Source organism: Scophthalmus maximus, chromosome 8, assembly GCF_022379125.1.
Source record: "Scophthalmus maximus strain ysfricsl-2021 chromosome 8, ASM2237912v1, whole genome shotgun sequence".
NCBI lineage: Eukaryota > Metazoa > Chordata > Actinopteri > Pleuronectiformes > Scophthalmidae > Scophthalmus > Scophthalmus maximus.
This window is the reverse complement of record NC_061522.1, coordinates 22,117,836-22,140,344: the sequence shown is the minus strand read 5'-3', so window position 1 is coordinate 22,140,344 and position 22,509 is coordinate 22,117,836. Positions and strand designations below refer to the sequence as shown.

The following is a 22,509-nucleotide window of genomic DNA, read 5'->3' as shown; positions in this document are numbered from 1 at the left end:
TGAATCTTAGGACACATTAAATAACAGTGTCCAAGGTTGGTTGCATTATATTGACACTTATCACATAGAGAGGGAACAGAGGGGACCCATTTACTTGGAATATGCAGCCAATGTACTATTTTAAATTGTATTAGACAATGTCTTACATTAATAGAGCATTCATTTATCTGTTTTAGATGTTTTATGATTCCATTGTTCCTCTGGAATCTGGATATTAAAATATTTTTTTCCCATTTTTGTCTTATGTGAGTAGTGTCCACCTTTTCATCCTGTAGGCTGTGTAAATTATATATACCATGCCTGACATATATGGTGATAGCATTAGAATGGATCTAAGTTTAGAGTCAGTTATAGTCATATGAAATGGTATGAAATTTCGAATATAGTCTCTTATCTGAAGGTATCTGAAAAAATTGGAACTAGGTAATTTGAATTTGTCAGCCAGCTGTTGAAATTAGGCAAAGTCGTTGTCATTATAGAAATGTAGTAATGTCCGTATTTCCCACATTTTCCCAACTTTTAAAGGCAGCATCTAAGGTGGATGGAGTGAATAAAGGATTCCCACAAATTGGCATCAGGAGATCTAAAGAGCTCAAGTTGACAGTCTTGTTTAGTTGCCTTCAGATGCAGGTTGATGCATGTATTGTTTCATTATTCTGGTGCTTAGATTTGGGAGGTCTAGAAGGGGATAGCAGAATAGCCCCTGGGTTATATGGGGCGCAATCTCCTCTTTCTAGTAGCAACCATTTATAAGAGGGGGTGGAGAGGTGGAAATGAAACATCCCGATACGAACATTTACGGCCCAGTAGTGGTGAATGAAGTTAGGTAGTGCTAATCCTCCCTTAATCTTGGGTTTGCACAGGTGTGTTTTATTTATTCTGGGATGTTTATTATTCCAGAGAAATTGAGTGATGATGGAGTCTAATTTCCTAAAAAAGACCTTCCTTAAATAGATTGGGAGATTTTGACAAAGGTAGAGCAATTGAGGTAAGCAGACCATTTTAATTCCATTAACTGCATTAAGAAATAAGACTGCCTCGTGCATTGTTTGTTGGAATACTTCATTCTCCAGTGCATAAGTAAACACATTGTTCAGGTGCGCAAGGATAGATGTAGACATGTTCTTGTAAAATTCAGCAGTGTAACCGTCGGGCCCTGGAGCCTTGCCATTCTTCAATCCTTTAATTGTAAGCTGTACTTCTTCTAAAGGTATAGCTTTATTAATGAGGCTGAAAATTGCAGCCTTTTTAAAAAGTTATGGATGGAAATAGGGTATTTTTCGGACCTGGAGCAGCAAAGTTCAAAAAAATCTATTGTTAATTTCTTTATGGTTATAAAGTAGTTTTCATGTGTTATTTTTTTATATTCTGGATAGTACAGTAATTTACCATTTGTCTTGACAGTAGTCTGGCCTGTTTTTCACCATATTCAAAAAATGTTTGTTTCATACATGAAAATGATTTATTTATCTTGGAGGTGAGAATTTTGTTATATTCATATTTTAGCATCAGGATCTTACTGTTTATTCTTCAGAAGGATTTGGGGCATTTTATTCATCTAATTTTCCAATCTCAGTTTCCAAATTCTATTTGCGATTCAGTCGCCATAACTTATGTTTTGCAGTATTTGTCTTCCAGTTATACAGTGAAAGGGAGTTCTGCATGGTCTGCGATTGTTATAGCATGATATATTTTAGGTTTAGTACACTGGGAAGCAATTTAGTGCCTATGAGAAAATAATCAATCCTGCTTTATGTGTTATATACTGGAGAAAAGAAAGAGTAGTCTCGGCCAGTGGGATTCATGGCCCTCCAAATATCTCCTAAGTTTGAATTACTGATGTAAGAGGTAAGTAATTCAGCTGTCTTTGTTTTCCGTAGGTTTTTTTGTGATGACTTGTCTATGTATGGGTCTAACACACAGTTGAAGTCCCCTCCAATTATCACATAAGTCGGAGTTGTAGATAATGGTATTAGTGTAAGTATTTTACTGTAAAAGCTGGGGCTATCAGAATTGGTGCCGTAAATAATAAGTTAGATGACGTACAGGAATATAAGTCTCCAGTGACAATGTGAAACCTACCTTTACTGTCTGTAATTATGTCTGTGTGCTTAAAGGGATAATTTTTCCTTAAAAGTATGGCAACCCCCGTGCTTTGGTAGAGAAAGATGAATGGAAGGTCTGTTCTACCCATCTGCATCTGAGCTTGGCATGGGCTACATCTTCAAGGTGTGTTTCTTGAATGAACATTCGGTGGGCAGATATAGTTTTAAGATAAGAAAATATCTCCCCTCTTTTGACGGGATTATTTAGGCTTTTAACATTAAAAGAGGTGAATGTTGTCACAAGCTAACTTACAGACGTTTTCAAACTAGCACAGGCAGAAATTGAGTTGGTTTGTTTTACATTGGAGAATATAAGCTATAGAGCATTGTGTTACTGCGTTACTTTCAAAAAGATCCTTGCATCCGAACCCTCCACCAAACAGCCCTGAAGTGAAAAAAAAATTGTATAACAACCGGGGGGAATAGAAAAATTAGCTAAGAAAAACACTGCATCAACAACAAACAAGATCAAGAAAGTCAAGATCATTTAAAGCAATCAAAAAGGTCCATCTTTTATCAGATGAAATGTACAGTGTGTGGATGTGGACTGGATGATTCATAAATAAAACACAAAGTATTGAGTAAAACTAATTTGATGAAAAAGATGCTAATTCAGGGTTTTGTACGGTGGCCAAGAAGGTTCAACACTGATGAAAAAGCCACAACACGAATGCAAAAGCTATAACGGAAGTGAGCCACAACAGAAGTGAGCAGCGGTCCAACTATATTATTGGTCCGGGTTGCCAGGGGACTTTTATTGCCGACGGACAAAAGTTTGAATAGGATAAAAGACTGAGGACTTTGAGAAGTAGGGTAAGTGAAACGTTATTGCTAGTTATAAAACAGGTAGCTCAAATCAAGCAATCTGATTGGTTCATAGCTGTGGTATATTGAGCATATACCACGGCTATGATGTCAAATCAGTTTGCATAGGGCCGTATCACTCCGCGACTGAGGAAGTAATGACTTAAGTAGATGTGAGTGGTGACCATAGGTAGCGACGGAGTGAAGTTGAGGATACTTACGAGAGCTCAAAGCACACGTGAGCTTGAATGGCGTTTTGGCGTGGGTCGTCGGCAAACCCAGCTACCGGCTCATAGCCTTCTTTCTGAGGAACGCCACAGTGTGTTGCATAGCAACCCTCGGGAACTTTGCAGGCAATCAGGAGGGACTACTTTTTTTGTGTTTGTTAAAAAAAATTTAATAAAAAAACAATTGTAGTGTGTCTATTAATTTCATTTCATCATACTCGTAACCGTTTTGTAAAAGCAATAGCTGAACCTCAGTCTGTAATAAACGCTCATACGTCAGTTAAGGGGGTCGCCGAAAAACGCAACTTAACGGTGGTATAATGAGCGTATACCACGGCCTGTCCTGAGCTATTGCTTAAATAACTGTTGTCAATACATTTATGTTCAGAGACGTTTATTTTGAAATTTCACTTTGAAAGGACGGGTCTTCGTACTTCCTCTTTTCATCGCGCATCGTTATTTACAGAGCCGTCTAATGAGAGTCGCGACAACTCCGTTCACTGCAATGGACCTTTTTTTCCAGTAATGGCAGGTCATGGAGCCTCTCAATAGTTCCCAGAAGTGAGCACCAGCCACAGATTTGGCAGCAGTGCATTAGAGTAGCAGCAGAATGGATCAATGGACCCTCTGTGTTGCACTTATGATGGGGAGGGCATTTAAATAATCAGATTGTATATTATCAGCACATCTGAATCAAATCAACATGCGCATTAAAGCATTTTAGTGGATTATGATTTATGATTATTTTTGATTTATTTATGATTTTTTTTTAAACTTATTGACCAACTACATAGAGTACCTACATAGACATGTTGGTCTGCTATATTGTAAATAATACATTTATTGACTACTAATTACCAAAAATCTCAGTTCTGTCGCTCAGAATAATGGATTCGAAATGCATGCCAAGAACTTCCGGGAACTACCTGAAGTCTACATGAGTCACGTGACGTGCAAGCATTTTGGACTTCCGTTGTCACAACTCTCATTACGGCTAACCAGACGGCTCTTGTTAGTTATGCCGTGGGGGTACATACGTGGTGCAGAACTCTCACCCAGTAGTGTTGTAGTATTGTTGCTGTGGAGTTTATGTGGCGAAATGCTTAATTCTGCCTCTGTATTTTATGACGTTAAATCATCTGCTCTGTGTTAAGTGCATTTATTGGGCAGTTATAATGTCAGTCATAATGTGTGTGTGTGTATAGGGTACAAAACTGCATTAGTTTTTATCTAGGTGTAACAAATCAACAGTCAAGTCTAAATATATGGGTCTACCCATATATTGTTAACAAATATGCATATTGATTAGAAATGCTAAAATATGTAAATATATATAATATAATGACAGTATTGAAAATAAATGCTATATTATTTTGTAAATATATATCATAAGATTAATATTGTAAAGAAATGCTACAAAAGCGCATCTCCATTCGGCGAATGGAGACGGGCAGGATGCGGGCAGCATGTACTTAGCGTACTTATTATTGAGAAACGGCTTTCTTCAAACATCAGGCCCTCCGTCTGCAATAAAAGGTCCCCAGCAACCCGGACCAATAATAAAGTCGGACTGCTGCTCACTTCCGTTGTGGCTTTTGCATTCGTGTTGTGGCTAACTTACGTTGTGGCTTTTGCATTTGTGTTGTAGCTTTTTCATTGGTGTTGTGGCTTTTGCATTTGTGTTGTAGCTTTTGCATTCATGTTGTGGCTTTTGCATTCATGTTGACCCTTCTCGGCCACTTTAGTTTTGGCCTCTGTGTATAAATTACAGTGGAATACTTACCTGCTGTATAGCAACATATTAAAGGCTATTTTATTTTATTCAAATTTAATTATTTTACTTTTTTTTTCGATTGATTTGGCACATTTACTGAAACAAACTTACAATTGTCAAAACTCTAAATACAATCCTCACACCATGTGGTACATTCAGCGCACCAGTCGTTGTGACCTGCAAAAGGTGATAACTCAATCAAAACAATGAACTCATGTTTCCAATTTAAATAAATCCATCAATGAATAAATCTTTGTCATCAAATCAAAAGGTTCCTTTATCATTGCTCAGACCAAGACTGTCAAAATGCAAAGACATCTAGTCAAAAAATGGCAGTGTACTCTGAAAGTGTGATAATTACCCACTGTAATATTGTCCAATTGCTAACGTGGTTTATTTAAGCAGATGAATAGTATTGATGTCAGCCATGGCACACACTATACCTTCAACAAAACATTTATTTCTTATTGTATGTACACACCAGGCAACAGCAAATACATAAAGCAAGCTTATACAGAAAAAAAGATATACTACAGCAACATTTTCAGGAAGTACTGTATAATATGTGCAAGAAAAAAGAAAATATGTTACAAATTTATTAACCTCATCCAATCTCTCCTCTCTGTCTGGCCACAACATTTTATCGTCATATCCTCCCTTGCAATGCAAAGAGGGAAAAATCTCGCAGCCAGCCCCTACAACAATCTGCTGTGATATCCTCACAACCAGCATCGATTGCACAGAATTGGACATATATCTTCTATCTGCATGCAGAAAAGCACTCCTAAATGGAATTTAGGAATTGGGAGTAGGGTGGGAAAAACTCCATCACAAAATGTGAGATGGCAACAAACCATTCCCTAACTGTATTTGAACGATGGAAACTTACGTTGTCCCAAACTATAACATACATAACTACTATTATGTATATAATATATATATGTGACAGGTTATTGTGATTGTTGGTTGCTCTATTTAGCATGCAGGGATTAGTCATATAGTTTGACAAAGTTTAATATTCATTCGACGATTGTGCCATAACGATTGAGAAAAATTGCCACATTAGACCCTCCTCAACACAATGTAACTGATGCTACTGTATTCAAACATCTAACACATGCGTTGACTGAATCAATAGGCGTCCCAAACCCTTGTCTTTGAATGCTACTTTTTTTCTGTTTGGTTTTATTTTTTTTCCTTTTGGTTCGTGTCTGGTTTGCATGCTGTCGACTGGTAGAACAGTGGAGGTGCAGTTGATCCCGGGATGCTAGCTGATTCCCTTCATCATGTTAACATTGACAACGGCCTCAAACCATCAGACCCTTTGTATGGATCTATGAGCAACATCTACACCAGCAACCACAGGGTAAACGCATGTGTGTGTGTGTGTGTGTGTGTGTGCCTGTGTGCGTGTTTGTATGTGCGTGTGTATTTGTTCACGTGTTTATTTCATAATGTCAATTGCATGACCCAACCAGAGTGTAAAGGTTTTCAATATGAAATTTTAAAAAACATATGAAAAAGAGGAACAAACCCTCAGAGAAAACCAGCTTTGATACACACATGCTGCCCAGCAACCCAACAGACTGGCATGGAGACTATCTTGTCCACCAACATTGCGAAATACAAGGGTCAATGATATATAACAGTTTTTTTATTGTCATAATGGAAACTTTTTCCCTGTGTCCTTTGACCAAAGAAATTCTTTCATTGGTTAATTTGTGTCTTTACTATCCCGTGATGCTTTGTGGATTCCTGAAAAAGCCTTGAATTTGATCTGCACACTGTTTCAACACTTTTATAGTCATTGCCATTCACAGGTAGTTCTTATATATTATCTTATCTTTCCAGGCGAATTTCCTCTTAGGTTGGTGCAGCGCCACTTCCTTTCCAACTCTTATGGTATCATCTAAACCATACATTTGTGAATTGTACCATGGAGCTATCCTCCTCTGATTCATTACCTTCTTTTTTCTGAGTGTCGATGAGGCTGCTGCACTTTCAACAAGTTTAATAACTTGTTGAAATAACTCTATTTCAACAAGATAATGCTCCACTTTTTCATTGTCACAATTAAAACAAAAGCATGAAATCCAAGATATTTTCTGTGAAGTGGTCAGACACAGCTCAGTGTGTGGGTATAAAAAAATTCTAAAGCTTGGAGTGTTCCCAGGAGCACAGTGACATAACATAATTATATATAATATAATTAAGAGGTCTGGAACCATTAGCATGGGCATCAAGGACCTTGGTCACGGCGGACCAAGAGCCCAACAATCATACTAGTGATAGCAGTGATGATGGAACTTGCTGGAAGGACAACCATCTCATGTTGTTGTAGCTTCAGAACAATCCTCTGACCGTCCTTGAGTGGCCCAGCCAAAGCCTAGACAAAGTCTCTTCACAAATGTTGTACGGGATGTACAACATTTGTGGAGAGACCTGAATGTGTCAATTCAGGTTCTTCCCATCCAGTCTGATAGAACTCCAGACAACCTGCAAGGAACGATGAGAAAACCTCCCCAAATCCAGATGTGTAAAACTTGTAGCGACTCATCTGAGTGGTAATTGCTGCCAAAGAACTTTCTACAAAGTACTGAATTAAGGTTAAAAGTTTCTCAAAACATGTTTTCACTTGAAATTTAAATATACAACAGTAATGACTAAATACTTTGTGAATATATGCTTACATATGAGGGATCGCATTTCTCCACAGCTACGAAATTCCCAAAGACAGCTACAATAAGCAATCCATTCAACAGTCCATTAAATTTTTATTTTTATTTTCGGTGTGTCAGTTGAAACTATATTCTGTGCTTTTCTCATTGGCCAATTAGAGGCATGTGCAGTCAGAGAAAAGATGAATAAATGATATGTGACCCCCCCCCCCTGCTCTTTCTCTCCAACAGGAAGGGGAAGTACATGACAGCAAGCTGACCTCTAAAGCTGCTGCGACATCCACTCCCAGCAACAGCAAGGATTCAAAGGCCAGCACCAACAATACAGTTACCGTTCTTAGCACCCAAGGAGCCCCAGCAAACACTACTCAAAACCCACCTGGAGTGGCAGCAGGTGGAGGGGGTAAAAGTACTGAAGAGATGAGGAAATTATTTATCGACAGAGCAAAAAAGATTGACACTGTGTCGAGGGCTGGCTTCCCTCTGGCCTTTCTCTTCTTCAATATATTCTACTGGGTCCTTTATAAGATCCTTCGACATGAAGATGTTCATAAGCAGTAGAGAAAAATAAGAGCAGAGATTATTTATATATGTGCACACGCACACACATCTTTGTAGTGGTAATCACATTAGGACACTGTCAACGACCTTTATTTCCCAATCCCTTAATCCTGACCTGACCCTATCCTTGAAAACCATTCTGGAAGAGATCACATTGCGAAAAAAGGTGTGTGTCTGAGGTGTAAAACTCACAATGTACAGAAACACAACATTTTCCTTTTTAAAGTAGTGGTTTAAATGTTCTGACTGTACACAATAGTAATTTACATCCATCCACGATAAAAATGATGTGGCTCAGCTCACTCACCATGTTACTTTTGATATTGACATCATCATCATCATTCTGCTGAGGTAAAGACTGTTGTGAAAAATGAGAGGCTGATATAGAAAGTAGGCCTTAAACCTGAATGGTACATACAACATGATACATAATTCATAACACCGGATAGAATTATAGCAGCTATGTGTCAAAACTGTGATCTGTCAAGGTAGGGGATATCTGTCAGCTCTACTTGTGCCAAAGTAGAATGTTTTTAAAGATTAACGCCATGTCTCAACGTCCTTTCACTGTACAAAAGTGAAGATAAATAGCCCAGATGTGCTGCCATCTTGAGCCTTTGGTGTAATTTGGTGCCAGAATGAGCACAGAAGTGACTGTGGTGTGGTATCAAGGTCGCAGTTGTCAATTAAAATGTTTGACCACGTATTTATAGCATCAAATAACTAAGTATAATAATTAAGACCAAACATCCCAGAAAAACAAACATCCATCAGTATGATGAGACCATCTTTTGGAAAAATGTTTTTCGCATGTACTTTCATTCCTCATTTCGGCCATGTCCCATCTGCTCACATGAAGCAGGCAGCATTTATGACCTATACTGCAGCGAGTCATTGGGGGCAATCAAGATGATTTGGCTTCACATTTTGTCCATCTTTATTTATGGTAGATGGTAATCGACCATGGTAGTCCATGTGCACTGAGACCAGCTGCATATGCTTGTAGAGTTTAAATGCTCCTGTGACCTGGATGATCAGCATCAGATGTGCTGAAAACTTTTAAGTAGGCTCCGAACAGAAAACTGACAGCAAATCTTTATTTCTCCTGCTGTAGGTGGAGCTATCTTAGGCAAAAGGAATTGGAACAGATTCATGACATAAGCAGAGGTAATCTCCAGCCATCCGAATTGACCATGTCAGTATCAATAATTATCAGGAATAATCATTTAAATGTGTGTGTGCTACGCCTGAAACAGTCCATTGAATTAACATGGTATTGATACTAAATTAAAGGTCATGTTTTATTTCCCACAGAGCAAAAGTTAACAGCACATTTCACTACACTTAGGGCCTATTACAGTAGTTTATGAATTACCTTCTAAGTCATATTTGTCAAAATGGAAAGGATCAATCCTTGAAGATTGCAAATGTGCTATGAATTTTATGGTGATATATGCAATATATCAGTCATGACTATAAATGATCATGACTAGTTGTTGTGATATGTCGCCTTGTACCGAAGCCATGCCTGGACGAACAAATGGACCAATTGTTGTTACGAAAGTCTGTTTTAACGTAACACTCACACATTTTCTTTTCTACAGTTGTAAAAATTGACATGTAGTCCTCATTTTGGTTCAACAAATTGTAACTGTCTCAAGACGTCCAGCACTGACAGAGATCAGGCCAAGGATAAAGAGGTTTAGTCCAGAACTGGTCTGGTTAAGTCAGTTCTATTTCTGACTATTTCAACAGTCAGAAATAGAGAAAACTCGAAGACTAGAAAAGACTCCTCAAAGACGTGTGGAATATTTAGCACATGCACACAGATGCACACACATTGTGTCACCCACTTGTCTTGCAGCTCAGCTCCCAATGTTGTGTTTTTGGCCACCACCTCAAACTTCTCAATGCACTCAAGCTCAGGCACAGCATGACACGCACTGTACATCAATGCTATTTATTATGCTATCACACAGGATTAGCTTTCAGCAATTACTGTGCTGTAACCCATGATGGGACCATTATTATTATATTTTCTACAAAAATATATTATGAGAGTTCTATAGTAAAATCCACTTCCTTAATACGATTTTCTCATACTGGGCGTTCTGCTCTATGATCTATGTCAATATCAGAACCAGAAAGAAATTGTTTATTTATTTTGGATTGACCAAATAATGGTTGATTTAGGAGATTTTTACCCGAGAGTACATCATTAAATTGGAATTTCATTGTGTTTTCTAGGAAAGAGCTTGGCTCCAACTTTAATTCCAGTCAGCTTGTTAACATTACCTCATACTGAAACATTGAGTGTTTGTGTTTGAAACATAGGGGCAGTCTGCAAAGGTTGTTACGCTTTAGTATTACATGATGTTGTTGAGGTTTTTCAATTCAGAATGTTCTTCATTGTTGTGATGTGTTTGCCATCTGTCATAGTGATCATAGTGATATGAAGGTCACTGTTTCAGGCCTTGACAAGTTGTTTTACATACCTTAGGGAAATCAGTGGAAAATGATTGCTGCCTGCAGGAAGGAAAATCACATTTGAAAATCTGAAATACTATTGTATTGTAAAGTATACAGACCATGTAGGCTAAAACATGAAAAAAACTAAACAATGCAACACTGCATTTGCTTTTGAATCCCTGCTGTGCAACAGAAAAAATGCATTTACACCCATGACTTGTTTCCTCAGTCATTAGTTAGTAATTATGGAGCCTCAAAACAAGTTTGTTTTCCAACTAAAACACAGGTTTTGTCATGTAAGAGAACTAACACCCATTCCGTTGTTACACTTATTAACACCACTGTTTCCCCTCAGAAACATGTGCTAACTCAGAGTGCTAACTTCTGTAAAAGCAAAGGAGTGATAGAAATAGATGCAAAACTAGAATCACCGTTGATGTTACCTTCCACCACTGGAGACTGCTCTTGGCGAGTGAAGGAATGAAGTTTGATGCAGAATTTGCTGTGTTTCTGCTAGATTGGCAGGCCTAAGTAAACAGCTGTTAGTGCTAACGTTGGCTATGTATTTACAGCAAAGATTTATGTGAGGAATGAACATTGTAGATTCAGGGTTTTTTTTCTGGGAATTTTATTGATATTTGGAGATGGATGATGGATGATGACTACATGTGATCCTTGGGGGGTTAGTCAGATAATGTCTGTGTGATACTCTGTGTGAATGCTGTGAGGTAGCCAGATGACAGTAAGCTGAGAATCAACTGAAAGGTAACATGAAAAGGCAATTTTACTGAGGAAGCCATTATTACCTAGCCTGGCGTAGCCAGACGAATACTCAAATTCATATTAGTCTGGGACCTCGGTTCAATTTCGATTTCCAAGAAGCGTTACCAGCGAATGCAGACCAAAATACATCTGAGCTTTTAGATTCATTGCTTTTATTTTTTGGCAAGGTCGTGTTAATTATGGCTTTTAATGAAGAGCAGATGCGTAACCACATCATACTATACAATAGTAACTATCTCATGATGGTTTCCAAGTAATTTTCATTATATAAAATGGAGACAAAACATTAGATCTCTGTAAGGATACACATTCAAAGTATTTAATATAGGAGGAAATGGTTATGTAAGGTCTACATGGATTGTTTTTAATAATGGTCTTCTTGTACATCATGTTACCCTTGAAGTTCCCTTGGCTCACTCCTGCAGGTGTTTTCACTTTGTGCTAGAGCTCTATACAGGACTATATGGGCATGTACAGACTTTATTTTGATTGACATCTCCTTCACTCTCTTGTTGGATTTTGTACCTGCTGATAGTAACACATTTTTACACCACCATAATTCTGTAATTACAAGCATTGCCACTCATTAACATGAAATGAGATTTAATGACCCAGCAGAACTGAAAACGCCTGTGTGGGTGTGTTACATTTTTCTACTGTAGGCCTTGTGTCGTGTATGTGTCACCTCCTGACTTGTGTTACTGCTGTCAAATTAACTGTCTTCTTCGAACAACCATTGATGGTAGAACAGTTTTTATTAATTTTGTAGAAAATAAAGTTGAAATGTTAATTGATATTGATATGAATGCTCTGTGGGCTGAAATGTTTTTTGCCATGAATGAATCACAAGCGTGAATCACAAGAGTATTACTTTCAAATACGTTTTTACATAATATGATTTCCTTTGCTTTTCAAAAGAGATTGAATTGTGGTGATGACATTATGTGGTGGTTGGCTCATGACTGAGTGCTACAACTTTTCAGCCTGAAACCTTAGAGATATTGGAGCCATGGGTTGCGTCACTAGATTTCCACTGCATTTTTTCACACCAAAGACGTTTCTCAGTATTTATCTGAACCATCAATAATAAAGACATGGCTTTGTCTTTATTATTTCAACGTGTTTCAAATGTGGTGAAAACGCGCTGATTTTGGTTTAATTACATACATTGTCACTGGAATCCTGGATTAAGCCGACTACAGTTAGTCTAAATCATGACTGGACTGTACAATTTTTTTTTTAACAAACCATCACATTGCTTATTTCTTTGTTGTGTCACATTCAAAACACAAGAGTGAGTATTTTTGGACCGTCTGTTGCCAGACTCTACTGGATTTAAATACATTAGTGGTGTTCATTGTTGAGCGCACACTCACTATTTTTTGTAAAATAAGATGTGTATATTTTATGTTGTTTGAATTAAATTCTAAAAATAAACTTGGCAATCACTCCATGAAGTCAACTTGTCCTATTTTTCTTGTCTCTCAGTCAGCCTGGAAAAAAGACCTTTCTGCTATTCTTTTGTTTCAGTGCAACTAAACTGAGACACCAAATATGTAATGTATGAAATAATCCTTTCATACCACATGTATGTAGGTTACTTCATAGAAATCGCATCCCCACTACTTCTCCACTTTGTAAAAAAACTGGTGCTGGATACTGTCCGAGTTAATTGTAATGCTCACGTCTGTTATACGTCATACTGACCCAAAACCTTTCATTTGATTTGGGGAATTGCACCCCAGTAATCCCAGCTACTATGTAAACCAAAATAATGTTTTGTTTACTGTACCAATTCCTAAATTAAAGCTTTTCACTTTACACAAATTAAACATACTAAAAAAATATGAACATCCTCAGCAGCAAAATGCTATTAAGGAAAAAATAAAGGAAACATGGCCTTCTGTCTTATAATACTTTACCTCATGTGGAGGTTGACTTTCATGACAGTGTCAGCCTGTCAACATGAAATGTTTGTAACTGTCAAGTACATTTTGAAAAGCATTCATTTGTTAGAACGATTCTGCTAGAAACATTAAAAAGCAAACAGTTAATCTTCAGTGAACATCCCCCAAAGGTTCCCCGAAGATTGTATTTTACAACTTTTGGAGAACTTACTGGGGAAATTGTGGGGACGTGTTGTTGTTGTTTTTTTAATTGTGAACCCTTTGATAATTTTTTCTTAAACCTTTATGAAAACATACCTATGATATTCTTCGATGGTTCTGCATGTGAAACCTTTGGAGAACCTTCAGGAAGCATTCTAGGAACTGTTGGACGTAAAAAATAATTTCTAGGTAAGAAAAGCTTATAGTTATGTCGCACAGTAGTGTGTATTACCCATTTATTAAATGTTACAGTTTATATCACACATTACAATCATACTATATAACTATTTTAGAATTACTATTACAAAAATGAAAACAATTGCAACAAAGTAACAATTGTATCTTGCATTCCGTTTTTAACAGCAGCATTGTAGATTCATCTTAATAATTATAACAACAGGATGTATATGTCATTATATACATTCAAACCAAAAACATTAGTCATGATTTGTAACTCAGGAAGTGAGTCTTAGGGAGTTTGGCTAGTGAGTGGATCAAGCTGTCACACACACACACACACACACACACACACACACACACACACACACACACTATATAAGGCCATATTATGCTGCTCCATAGCCAAGGAATGACGTTACTACAAGGCAAATTACAGTCTCGGTTGTGGTTCCCTGATGGTGGAATGAGCTATAAAGAGCACCTCCTCTCTTAAAACCTCTAGCACTATAACATGCCTGAGACACACTTACTGTGTGCACTTTGTCTCATTGAACAGATTTAGTACTTGTGCTTACTACATGCTCTCCCTCTTCATTGAAGCTTTAATGTTGTACCTGCCTCTGATCAACAGGTTTACATAACTACCTATGCCAAGGAGATTATGTTTTTAACACTGTCTGTCTGAACTGATTTCCACGAAGCTTGGGAGGAATGGGACAAGGGCCAAGACAGAGCACATCATTTATTTGAACACAGATCCGCCACAAAGGGGCAGATCCAGGATTTTTTAAAATCTCTTTATTTACTCTCTCTTTATTTATTTAATCTCTTTTTACATTTTCACAGATTTCACACGTGTGGACCTACTCTGTGACCACACCTGGTTCTAGAAGCTCCACATGAGTAACAAGGCTCCTTCCGAATGATGTTTCAGATTAGCTATCAGCTCACTCACTACATAACTTCCCTGTCTAACATTGTCTCCATCAGAATGTGAAATCTGCTTGTTGAACACAAAACTCCACCAAATAGCTTTAATTTTATCCAAGAGCATTTGTCATTATAACCTGTTTATCTGCATGTTTCAGCTATAATGATGCTGAGATCACATTCCAACAAACTACACACACCGACAGGTCTTTGACTTAAACAAAACAAAAACACCCCAAAATACCATGCAAGCCAAAACTCCCTAGTTTTCCACGCGCTACCCGAAAGGCCAGCATGCTACAGGCCAGCATAGATACATAGGAAAAGCCAAGCAGACAAAATGACATGGAATATAACAATTAAACCAACACAAACAACTATGTCGATAACAGCTGAAAATTAATGGAGGAAGCTTGGATATTGCTGTGGATGTTTGGATTCAAGGCTTGTAAAATATGTTATATAAGTAACATGGCTCTTATTTGATGGCTTCTTATTTAAAAATTTGAGCATAACATTATTGAATCCATGACCACATCCTTCCCAGACATCATTTCATACGGTACCCACTTTTTCCAAATTAGAATAACAATAACATTGTGAAAAGAGCAGCAAATTGTGCCCATTTGTTATCATAGCTAATATGCATAACACATGGGCATTCAGAAAAATGTAAATGACTCAAGTACAGCACATTAAATTTCTATATGGGATTGTACTGCAAGATTTGCATACTATGCCCACTTAATATAAGGATAGGGATAGTTTTATCTACCTGGTATTACTGACAAGTTTATCTTTACATGACATTCCATCGGATAGATTTAATTGGGCACTTGAAATGTTTGTTTTGACAAGAACAGATAGGCATAGAAGTTTAATAAGTTTCATTTATTTTTCCAGATCTCCATAATCAGTGTGACCCCTGAAACAACCACCCAAGGAAAACCTAACCTTAAGATTGACGAGTGTGAACTCAGCAAAAGACTCCTTGATTATCTTATCAGCAAACCTCCCTGTCCTTCCACGCACATACATGGAAAACTTTAAGGAAGGGAGAGCACACCTCCCCACCCTCCATGTGATAACATGGACAGTTGGAGGCAGGGAGAGCAGCAGCCAAGACATAGGAAAATTCCGCTTATATTTTAGGTATTTTATGTATGTAACATGGCTGAAAATGATAGAGGAAGCACGAGCAATATATATTGCTCGAGGAAGCAATATATATATATATATATATGGGTCGCCCACAGCCTTGAGCCTTGATATGTTCTCGGCAGCTTCCTGGGAATGAACGTTAAGATGTTTGGTCAGGAGCTGCGGCTGATTGAACGATTCTCTCTCCGTGAATGGATTCCTCTGCTTCGGATCACATGTGCTGATAATCCATAATGCAGTCGATCTACCAAGGATCCTCATTGCGGACGGCGAGCAGCAGGGGGAGTTGAAATGCGGACACAAACAGCTTGGTTGTTCTCTTGTGGGATAGCATGCAAAGTGGCGTGCATCAAGCAAGCCTCCCCCGGCTCACGGCAACACGCTTCGCTTTCTTGCAAAAGGAGCTTGCAGTGAAAGCAGGAAGAGTAGCAGGCTCAATTTGTTTGTCAATTTATCTTGGAATGCGTGACTCTTCTACCTCTCTTTTCTTGACAGTCGCCATGATGCTTGTCAGCAATGACACGTAAGAGTTACATGTGAGTTTCGTTCAACCTGACTAACCTGACAGGCCTGACAGCAGACCACAATGAAGGACATGTTAGTCGACTATTTCATGTTATTTCATCAGAAAAAAAACTGTGACTGCCATAATGAATCCATGCCACAAAGAGCTGAGGCTGGTTTAAGAGCAAAGGGAGGACATCCCCACTCCCCAGTGTGGTAATCAAGTTTATTCAGAAAATAAGTTAGCGTCTGCTAGTTTGTAATGACTAGGGGTGACCAGAGATGTTGTGTTATCTGTTGTATCAAACCACAGACTGCTAGGTCCAGATTTTTATTTGGATACGCACCAAATTTTACACTCTCAGATATCAGTCCCCTAAATATGCTCCATTCTTATCATCAAGACCCATGCATTATTCCCTGAGATTTTTTTAATGCCCTGTTTTGCAATTAAAGTGATAAAAGATTCCTGGTTCCTGTTCCATCCTCCCACAATGGTTCCTTGGAAATCAATTGAGTAGTTTTTGCGTAATCCAGCTGACAAACAAACAAACAGACGGACAGGGTTAAAAAAATAGTTGATGTGCAGGCTCTGGGTTTAGAAGTATGTTTGCATGGTTTATACAGTAGGTCGTGCTATCGGATTCAGTCTGTGCCCTCAGATTAAAAACTGATATGAATACTTCTCAAGAAAAGCACTGTAAATAATGTTACACAGTGAAATGTCCAATGCACAATGTGTTATAAAATGAAACCAAACCCTGGCATGTGCACACTGTAAAATGTATAAGTGCTACACTGCCCTCTTGGTGTAGTTGTCACCTTTTTTCTTAAATGTTGTATTAAATGAAGAGGAGCAATGTTTGTATAGTTCACCACACTGCACTTCCTTGGGTCCACAGCATTACACCTCCCAAGTGTGAAGTTGATGGAATGAGCAGTTATCAAGAAAATCTAAATACCACCAAACTCAAACCAAGATTTCTAGTCAGATAACCATATACCTCAGGGAACGTTCCTGTTCAAGCGGTAGCCTTCAAGGTTGTGTGAACTGCACATTTGGCCAAAAACAAACCTGCCTAAAACATGGAATACCTTTTCTGAGTTACCCTAGGGGTACCATACTTCCCCACACCATTCAGGGTTCCTTAGTTGTTTATTGGCCAGTTGCTAAATAAGTTTATAAATAACTAAATGAACTCGAATGGCACGCATATGTCCGCCAAGGCCAAACAGTTCCCTTAAATTCAATCAAGCTGCATCAAATTCAAGCTCTTCAACATTGCAGTCCGGTAACCTCACCAAAGGATGTAGACATGCGTGGAACCAGGTCCCGCATCTCCTCACCCACCTCAAGCTGGAGGCCGGAGATAGTCTTGTGTTAACCGGGGACCCCACGAAGGAGATGGCCGACAACAAACTTTCCCTCTTCCTTTTTCCTTCCTGAAGTCAACTCGTTGGCCCTTCGCTGCCCAACGGAGCCTGTTCAGCCACTGTTCATCCCACTGCACACCGAGACAGCCACCACTCACCGCAGAGTGGAAAACCACCATCACCAGAACTGGGAAGCTGGACGGATCGTCAACACACAACGGTCGCTCCCGACCCATGTAAGAGGCAGAGATAGTTTAGCTGTATAATATAAGTTTGACCATTGTGTAAACTCATTGTTAATGTTGACCGCTGCGAAGCTCACGGACCTCAGAGTCTTTATGTGTTGCTGCAGATCACTTGAAGGACATGAGTCTGTTTTTAAGGCTGCAGAATAGAGCGTTTACACGGCACCTCATCAAACTGGAAGTCGTCCATTTTGGCGATACTGAACGTGAACAACTCCACTGAACTCACAACTTTTCCTGATTATTGCTCCTGAAAATGGTCACTTACTTCCGCGTTTTTGGCTGTACTAATGGGTCTGACCAGGAAAAACATTTTGAGTACTATAGACTGCCAAAAGTTATTATAAATCAAGGAGAAGAATGCAAAAAACTGTCTGAGGAAAGGTGTTTGTGGTTAGCCAAACTGAACCAGGATTTCCAGGGCATGAATCTTGACAACATTCAATAGCAAAAATTCTTAACTTATTTAGTTTTCTACTCATATTGATATTACGTTGCTGTTTGTTCAATTCTTGGCTAAAGATCTGATTATGATTTAATTTCAGAGTCTACTCCAATAGTACAAAACTTTTTATTTACTGTAAATGTTCCTGAAATTTAGTTTCAAAACTGTGCTTTACTTATTATTGTATTCTAGGTAAAAGATCTGACCTGTAGAAGAAGGATGATCCAGATTGGGTGCCATGCATTAATATGAGAGGAAAGCAAGATCCAGAACCACCTAAGGACTCACTGACATCATGCTACGAACGTTGTGTGAATCGGACCCAGCAGAAACACAGGGATGCTGATTGATCTTTCTTTGCATCTTATGAACATACCAGATGATGATGATTCTGCCACAAGTGACAATAATGTCTGCAGTGTAGGTACTCAAACTGAAATGATGTGATTTAATTTATTCTATGACCAGTGAACTTCAAAATCCGAGAACAGAAAACATTCAGTTGCGTTCTGATGTTGAACATTTGTTCTTATGATCAAAGTGCATTTGAGGGTAAGAGGTTTGTTTCACTGGTTTACCTACATACCAGATTTTGTTAGCACTCTTTACATACCTTAGTCCCCACCTCCCTGTGAAGAAGTCGCTTAATACATTCAAGGTGCTGATGTTGACATTAAGAGAATAAGGCTTAATGTTTCTACAACCTTCCTGTCTTATGCATTCAATGTGTCAATTGCCACTGTTTATAGGATATTAAGCTAGCTCAACTGCCTTTGCTTGCTCCTCTGATACTGAAAAGTTTATATCATTAAAAATAGACAATACATCACTGTAGTCCATGTGAAGTGCCCCCTCATTTCGCAGTTCAGTCAACAGCAGAGGAAAATGTTCACTAATTGGTTTAGGAATAAAATCATCTAAATGAGGCTCAATCAGTTATAAAATGGTAGACTTTGAGCCAGTGATGCTGAGAGTGTTGAATAATGATGACAATTCATCACTGGTGGAATGTGGTGTTCTGCTTCCTTTAACAGTAGAATACCTGGCACATTCTTTCTCAAATGGCTGTACATGACCAGCACAGTCACTCTTACCAGCTATTTTACTTTATATCTCTTTGCTGTAGTAAAGTCGATCTCTCGACACTCTTTGTACTCCACCTTTGAAGCTGACACTAACATCCAATATGCCTTTTCCTGTGTGACTGTTTTAGAGTAACCTCAACTTCACTGTTGCTTCAATAAGAAACAACAAAGCTGCAACATATGTGCATGTCTTCCCCAGGCCAGCCATACAAGTGCAGTACACTGGGCTCCAAGAATCCTCCCGGACCGTTCTGCAATTTTCCAGGGTTCCAGGGGTTTTTCCTTTAATCGTTGGGAATGGAGTACTTGCATACAAAAACAAGACAACCAAATAAAAGCTTGTAGGAATAACAAACTAGCCTCTCATTGATTTATTTCTTCAATAAACTAACTGAAGAGTCATCTGGTGCAACCGGATATAGAGTAGTGGATCACATACCTTGGCTTTCACAACACACATGTCGTTGATTAGCTGATGCTGTGCCTCTCTCACCCATCCACACACCATCTGGTTATAGGCCTCCAAATCTTTATAACAATTGAGGTCTTCTGCCGTGTATGGGCTGGGCGAGAACACAAGATAGTTAGTTCATGATGTCCGGATAAGGAAATTGAAGGGAGAATTGACGGGTCTTCAGCCCAAGACAACGGAGCCAGGTCGTAAGGATATGTCTACCTATTAACCTTAGTTTTTCAAAATATCGCTTCCTTTCTTGCCTACCAAGTCCATCGCTGTATGATTTAGCTGCTTCGACGTGATCTTTTGGGGGGCAATCCATGCTTTTGTTTACATCCGAGTATCTCCAATATGGCCATACATCCGGGTAACTGACCAAACCGTGACGTAGGTGAAAACACTGTAATATTCAAAGTATTGACTGTGATGCTAAATTTTGATAGCACGTGTCTGATCGGTATTGTATTTTATCTGCCAGAACTCTGACACCAGCATGTAACCGTCTGAACGGTTGCACGCCCAGTCTCCAAATGATAAAATTACAATATCCAGATCTAAAGCTGACCTGCGCCATCCATTTCTGGATCGCTAGTTAGCACAGTGGGCCGTCTTGAGTGTTTAAACACGTCACTGTCTCCTCTCAGAGCAATCTCTTTCTCCTTTCTCTCATTCTCCTCCTACTAACCACCAATATACACAGTTACCCACGTGTTGTCGCACTGTAAGCTAGCTGTAGTTAACGCTATCGCCACGATGGTTTACAGGCTCCATCAACCACGTGGTCCACCATGCAGCGCCCACACATACACAACCACGTGCACACACATGCATGCGCACACATGTTTGTAGCCTAGCATTAGCTAGTATCAGGTTGGGTTAGCGGTCACTAACATCACCCAGTGTAGATACTCTCTAGTGCACACACAAACACACACACACAAACACACACTTATATGTCAATTTATGCTTGTTTACAGTTTAGGGTTAGGGGGTTAAGTACTATTGATTGTGAATTGAATTAGTAGTGCTGAAGTTAAATAAACTCTATTATATTTAAAGAGAAGTTATCTGTGATATTTTGTGAATATTGTGTTCTGGGTGCGAGGGTCGGTGTTCGGATTCACACCTTCACTCTTCCAGTAACTCTATCATATTGATATTTTAAGTGAACACCCATTTTCAGACTGATTTCACAGGTTTGGTTAATTAGTCCCTTGTGCCCCAAATTGCTAGTTTCTAGTAATATTTTTTATGACCATTTATAATTGTAATAGTAATTGCAATGATGGCAACCGTATGTGGGTTCACTTTAAAATGCAACCACTAAGGCAAACACACACTATACTTGAATGTGTACAATAAAAGGATGTTATATACACACACGCTGTGAGACTGTACATAGGCAGAGACATGGCTGTTTTAACTGTTAACAAGTGTGATGCCATGTGGAAAGCTCATCTTGTGTCTGGCTATTCTGGTATATACAATATGGATACTGGTCTGAAGAGGAGAGGCTGAAACCCTTTATGTTCAGGATGTGAGGAGTCTGCAATGGTTTTTCCTGCCTGGCCCGAGTCACAGGGTGAACAAGTCCAGGGGAGTGGGATCCGACAAACTCCTCGGCAGTTCTTGCTTTTACAGCCGCTCCTTGTCCTGTTTGGTGTCCAGTACAACCCAGACCATGACAGATCAACAGCTGGGGCTTACCTGCAGCAGGAACTCCCTCCTCTGTGACGAAGAGGCCCCCACTCTTTATTAGAGGAACCTGTGTTGCTCTTCCACCTCGGGTCATGAGACCACAGAGAGTTGATGGGTGACAGTGCCGAGCATTACCAGGTTCTCCTTGACTGAAGGAAGGAAGTAAGATAAGGAGGAGAGGGGAAGGAAGGGAGGAGGTAAGTGAAGAGATGTTTCTGAAGCTAAATATGATATTCTGCCAAACAAAAACGGGTTATCTTTTTTCCCCCCTGACAACGTTTTCTTTCCATATTCATTTTGTATTGTTGTTGAGGAAACTCACACGAAGCAAAAAAATTGACCATGTTTTGTCACCAGTTAGCAGCTATTGTTTTCATTCATCTCAGCACGTTGTAAAAGTCAACATGCAGAGACCTGACGCCGAGTGTAATGTATCACTGAACAAAACCGCATGTTGTGTTACAGCAGTTACACAGAACACACATCATAATGGGGTTTGGGTAACAGGTGATGAGAAGATGTGAGATTGACAGCTTCTTAAAAAGCTGCTGTTCAGGTTTTGTTTTGTTTTTTCACCTCTTGTAAACACAGATAGAGATTTTCATAGAAAGTGCAGAGCTCAGGTGTGTGTTGATGTAGCACAAGTCGGAGGAGTCAAATTGTGTAGAAAGAGGAGAAGGTGTAAAGGAAGTAGGTGGAGGCAGGAGGGCAGGTACAACAAGCTGGATAGAACCTGTAATTATTGTCCCACACAGTTTACTTAACCTTTGACTAGCTCTCTCTCTCTCTCTCTCTCTCTCTAACACACATGCAGTGTTTGTATAGACTGATAAGCTCAGTGAGAGAGAGAGAGAGAGCAATAGAGAGAGAGGGAGGGAAGAGGGAGGGAGATCAGCCCAGCTAAAAGAGTGAAAACACAGT

At 39.0% G+C, this 22,509-nt stretch overlaps 1 protein-coding gene across 2 annotated transcripts in view; it reads left to right on the top strand.

Annotated features, from left to right (window-relative positions):
- glra3 (glycine receptor, alpha 3) overlaps window positions 1-12,858 on the top strand; it is a 103,946-nt gene extending 91,088 nt beyond the window's left edge. The window contains exons 9-10 of one of the 2 annotated variants that reach the window (XM_035637908.2): window positions 6,148-6,276; window positions 7,820-12,858. In XM_035637908.2, coding sequence (XP_035493801.1) covers window positions 6,148-6,276; window positions 7,820-8,149 — 459 coding nt within the window. In that variant the 3' untranslated portion in view covers window positions 8,150-12,858. The remainder of the gene's footprint in view (window positions 1-6,147; window positions 6,277-7,819) is intronic. The other variant, XM_035637910.2, reaches the window with a different exon arrangement.
- Window positions 12,859-22,509: the final 9,651 nt, after the last annotated feature.